The sequence below is a fragment of the Fundulus heteroclitus genome, unplaced genomic scaffold (genome assembly GCF_011125445.2).
Source record: "Fundulus heteroclitus isolate FHET01 unplaced genomic scaffold, MU-UCD_Fhet_4.1 scaffold_662, whole genome shotgun sequence".
Lineage (NCBI taxonomy): Eukaryota > Metazoa > Chordata > Actinopteri > Cyprinodontiformes > Fundulidae > Fundulus > Fundulus heteroclitus.
Genome location: NW_023397102.1, coordinates 14,224 through 19,818, shown reverse-complemented (window position 1 = coordinate 19,818; position 5,595 = coordinate 14,224). Strand labels below are relative to the sequence as shown.

General features: G+C 44.7%; 1 protein-coding gene across 1 annotated transcript; it reads left to right on the top strand.

Annotated features, from left to right (window-relative positions):
- Positions 1-1,290: 1,290 nt before the first annotated feature.
- Positions 1,291-4,089, top strand: LOC105939126 (mitogen-activated protein kinase kinase kinase 10; the record flags this gene model as incomplete). The annotated part of the gene is made up of 1 exon (XM_036133717.1): positions 1,291-4,089. A coding segment is annotated over exon 1 (949 nt), but the record flags the coding sequence as incomplete, so codon positions are not given.
- Positions 4,090-5,595: the final 1,506 nt, after the last annotated feature.

The window sequence follows — 5,595 nt, the reverse complement described above, 5'->3', positions numbered from 1 at the left end:
CCTCCAGACTGGGACCTTGATTTATAAATGAAATGCAAACTTTTATTTCATCTTAATAGAGGACTTTGGAGCACAGAGTTATAACGATGGTCTCCTTAGCCCAGGTAAGATGGTCCTTACTTTGCCTGTTGTTAACGAGGGGTTTAACACAATGAAGGGAGTTCTCCAAGTACTGACTAGCTGAAGTCCACACCTTGTGATTCTCTTCCAAAGATTTGAATGGACTTTGCTTTCCTCTCAAGACTGTTTTCATCTCTGCTGTTTGAGCACTTTTTTCAAATACCCCTTTTCCTTCCATTCAACTTTCCATTATTATGCTTGGACAAAGTAACTTGTGAATTAGCTGCTTGGTTGCCAGCAAGGTCTATAGCAATGACCTTTATTGGCTTAGCATATTTGTAATGGATGTCAGCGGTTGTCTGTGGTCATCATGATTGTGGAAAGGTGGCCATCACATGGTCATAGATAACATTCCTTAATTAAAAATATAGATTTTTTTTGGGAAATTGATTTTTAAGACATCTTTAGTTTTAGGACATTATCATCAAAATGCAAAAAGGAAACAATGATATCTCTCTCTTTGTGTAATGAACAAATTAAATTTAATGCAAGTTTCTCATGTTGATTTCAATCACTGAAATAAATAACTTTCCATGATATTCTGATTGGATGAGTGAGACACACACCCCAATGTATTTTGAAGCGTTCGTTATAGTAAAAACTTGAATTGCAGAATTTGTGTTTCAGTTTCAGTAAACACACACCAGGTGGCAGTGTAGCTTCACAGTGGCTTCGTTTGCGGCCACTCGTAATTTGTCAGATTTAGATTTTATATTTATATTTTAAAATATCTGTGATATTTTACGATTATATATTTAAAAATGTTATAGAAATTCAGGGGTCTACTATATTTCAGTTTAATTCAATTAGATTAACTTCAATATCATCAAACATCACTGATATTTACAAATTCGATTTACGGCAATTGTGAATTGTCACGTTCACATAACAGTTGTACAAAATAATGTAGATATATTTCATACACTTTGTATCAGTTAAATAAATAATATAATAAAGAAAATACTTCTTCAATGTTACTATTCACCTTGTTTTTCTAATTTCCTTGTTTTTACAAGAGTAATATTGCTAATTTTGTTGTTATATCAGTCGCTAACATGATGTAGGTCAGGAAGAGACCTTACTAACTACATTACCCACAATGCACTAGCACTGGTTCGTATTATTCTTGCAGGTCCGCCCTTCGCCCCGTCTGAGGTGAGCTGCAAATCTGCACACGGACGGAGAAGGGATGGACCGCGATGAAACTGTATGCCGTGACCATCCGTATGAGTTGAAGATCAACAAAAGTGGAAGCGCTCGCTCCCGTGTACGTGCACGCTCCAGCCCGGTGTGTTTGGATGCAAAGTGAGCCCACACTGACAGCTCCGAGCTCGGGAGCGGAATAGCAGAGTCTACACCTCATTTGGAGGATAAAACCCTTCTGGATACGATGAAACGCGCCCGGAATAGCATCCACCGAGCATCAGGGACGAGGACCGCTTTAATTTAATCTGGTATTTAATTGGGCTTTCGGATTCTGATGAAGACGCCCCTGCGACTGCTTCTGTGGATGAAGCTGCCTTCGATGTCCAGGTTAGGTTTCAGTAAATGCATGGGTAAATAAAGAAGTCACAGGAGTAAGGCGCAATATAAACGCATTAGATAATAATAATAATTAAACAATAGTTTATTATTTAAAAAAAAGGACATGGCTACAGTGGACTCGGATCTAAGCCAGCTCCATGCAAATCTTCGCTGACAGTATTTTCCACCTTACTGAGCCGTGTGTGGCTGCCTCCATCTCTGCCAAAGAAGATATATATAAAAAAAAAAAAAACATCCGTCAGAGCCGAAAATGCAACGCTTCGTCTGAAAGCAGAACGATAATGATACATGCGTGCGCGTATCTGTCTCCAGCAAAGAAGGATTTCTCCTGCGGCAGACCTAACGTCGCCCCGCGGCAGCAGAGGCGACTGAAGCAGGCCGCTGCGCACGCACGGAGGCGGGTTTGTTGCGCTCAGACTGCGCTGGATGCTGAACATGGTGCCACTTCGCTGCCCCGCAGCAGTCCCTGAGTACCTGCTGCCACTCGGCTTTCGGCTCGTCACCCTCGCCCCCCTTCAGCTGCGTTAAAATGGACGAGGGCCCTTCGCCGAAAGCCTTTCAGGGACGCTCAACCGGCCGACGAGTGGCCGCGCGTGGATAGGATTTAGCCCGCACCGACTCGTGGAGATGTAGGGCGCACATATCGGCGACTGTTTCCACGCACGACGCAGAGGAGAAAGCGGCCCACATTCATGGAGACGGCTGGCGGGGGAGGTGCATCGGCTGGATGAGAAATAACGTGAAGCCGCTGCGCAGAGGATTTCACTGGGCTCACACACACAAGGCTGCGGCTGTTATCGGCAGCCCGATAATTTATTTTCCGTACTGAAATTAATCTGACAGTCAGCTGGGGCGTCATTGTCGCCCCGGCAACTGGTGAATCTGCCTCTTAGCTCTCAGGGTTCGTTGTTAATTGGCTGGAATTAGAATCTGGATTTTTAATTGGCTTGTGCGTTCTCCAAAGTCACAATTGAGACCAGATTTTATTTTATTTTATTTAATACGTTTCCTGAACCCTATAGGCAGGAAGTAGTTATGCACATATTTCATTAAATATTTGCATCCTGTAATGCGAAATCACGCTGATAGTTTAGGATACCTGCTGTGTTTTCCAGTCCACTGAGCAATTGTGTCAACTCTCAAAAGACTCATGAGTTCATGCAAACAATCGGTCTTCTAGGAATCCGTCTTACGGATCTGCCCCCGCTTAGTGGTGTTGTTAGACCTGATGTACATTGACCCCTGTGTGAAGCTACTTTTTGGGAATACATGTTACTTAGGTATTGTGTTGCAAATCCACAATTTGGCACAGATTCGTAAGTGAGATGTGGTGATGGGGGAGAGCCCCTGATCTGGACTGCCTCAGGCTGGTCGAGACCCCCCCCCCCCTCGTCTTAGTCCATGGGCTTCGTGTGGATTTCGTGCCTGAGTTGACACGAGGCCGGCCCACGGCGTCCGGCAGCAGTCAGGCTGCCATGAATCCATACGGAAGAGCGAGTAGCAAAGCGACCCCCGTGTCCTGCACCAGCTGCGGGGGCCGCTGCTCACCACCTCCCCCTTGCCTCATCCCCCCTGGGACCCCGTCCTCCTCTTCTACTACTACCTCCTCCTCCTACATGCCCCCGAGCATGACCCCTCCGCCGCCAATGTCGCCGGCTCCGTTCGCGCAGGTGGAGAACGGGACCAGCTGGAACTCCCCCACCGTCTCGTCCTCGGACTCTCCGGACTCCCACCCCGGTCACAGATGTGGGGCTAAGAACCCCAACCCTTACTGGACGGCGGTGTTCGATTACGAGGCCACGGCCGACGAGGAGTTAACCCTGCGACGCGGGGACCTGCTGGAGGTGCTCTCCAAAGACTCCAAAGTGTCCGGGGACGAGGGTTGGTGGACAGGAAAGATCCAGGACAAGGTGGGTATCTTTCCAAGTAACTACGTCACGAGGGGAGACGTTGCCAGTTACCAGCAGCTGAAGGTCGGGGGGCTGGTGGCTGTCAGGGTGAGCGATTCCCCCCTGGAGGTTGACTTCTCGGAACTGACGCTGGAGGAGGTGATAGGAGCGGGCGGGTTCGGGAAGGTGTACAAAGGAGTTTGGCGAGGAGAGGAGGTGGCCGTAAAGGCCGCCAGGCAGGACCCAGATGAGGATATCAGCGTCACAGCGGAGAGCGTGCGGCAGGAGGCCAGGTTGTTTTGGATGCTCCGTCACCCCAACATCATCTCTCTCCGCGGAGTCTGCCTGAAGGAGCCCAACCTTTGCTTGGTGATGGAGTACGCCAGAGGAGGGGCTTTGAACCGCGCACTGGCCGGGAAGAGGGTCCCCCCGAGAGTTCTGGTGAACTGGGCCGTGCAGATCGCGACGGGCATGGATTACCTGCACAACCAGGCGTTCGTACCGATCATCCACAGAGACCTCAAGTCCAGCAATAGTAAGTGCTTTTCATTTTTTTTAATACCCTGTACTAATGATGTACACCTATATATTTATACTGCACATTTACTAATATGTAGAGACTGATTGCTACAAATATTAAGGAGTTGGAGGACGGTTCTTGCCATTTACGCCATATGTTGAACATGAACAGTGCTGTTTAACACATTTGTACTCCAGCTTTTTATCCTCTAATTGTTTTTCCTGCATATATTCATTATTAAGCTGTGTCTGTCCCTTTTGAGCTATAAAGAGGTTTTTCTATTTCATCAGTAAAGGATATCAGCTGATTTTTGGTTCAGAGGAAGTCCAAATGTCACAAGGTTACACCATAGCAGGAAACACGGGCAATTATTGTGTCTATCTTTACCGGGAGGGAAAATGTTTTGTTTAGAGTTGTGCTATATCATGATAAACTCTAATTCATCACATTTTAAACCGGCTGATACTGAAAGCATAGTGGGCGCTGTTATTCTTGCTGTTTGAACACAATTCTTCCTTTGGTCTTTGCAGCAAACTTTTTTTTACAACAGAAGAAATGATTGAAAGTCTGGCTTTATGTAGAAAGGTGCTTCCCACAACATACTAATATTTAAATTTATTAAGAATTACTCTAGTAAACCTTTATTATGAGGTTTTCTTATCCACATAGATGGGCCATAAAAAGGTCTTTGTTAGTTTTGTGAATTGTGTTGTAGTTTTTTTTTTGTTTTTTTTTTTTTTTTAGAAAACGAGACAAGCATATATAGTTTCAGAACTTTATCAAGCTTTATGGCAACATACAGTATAATCTATACAATTCAGCTAAAAAAACAGTCAAAAATACATTTTAGAGGGGGGAATTGTGGGGAAAAACCCGTTTGCAAAACCTTGGTTGCATAATTGTTGCACAGCTTTATGCTACCATTTTGTTGCAGTACCTTTTCATTTAATTTCAGCTTCCAGTCTTTCTAGATACACACCTGCCATCAGTTATAGTGAATCTTATTCACCTGAAAATAGTTGAACTGTTAGGGAAGGAGCTTTATGACATTTGCATTTTTAGCTAAAGCCATAGTTGGCAGAGAGGTTACAAATTCTCAAATGGATGTTGCTGTCAAGGTATCAGTCAGGAGAAGAAAATGAGCTGCAGGAATGTCTGTTTTGTGCTAATTGTTTTCTACGCATGCAAATGTTCTCCATATGTTTGTAGGAAGGGTAACATGGAGACCCCTTGCTTCCAAAGAAATCTTCTAGGTTCTGTTAAACACTCCCAAAATGTTATGGTTTAAGGAAATCAGACCCAAATTGGAAGTTTGGCACAGCTCATCATCGCTAAAAAAGCACCGTACCCATCGTTAAAAACCATAGTGGAAGCATCATAAGGGTTACTTTCCCTAGATGAATCTAAACATTTTTCCAAGGTGGGAAAAATAATGTTAAACAGTTCTGAATACCAGTCAGTTTTAAACCAAAACCTTCAGGTGTCTGTTAGATTTTCCTGTTGCGGTGAGTCAAAGCATGC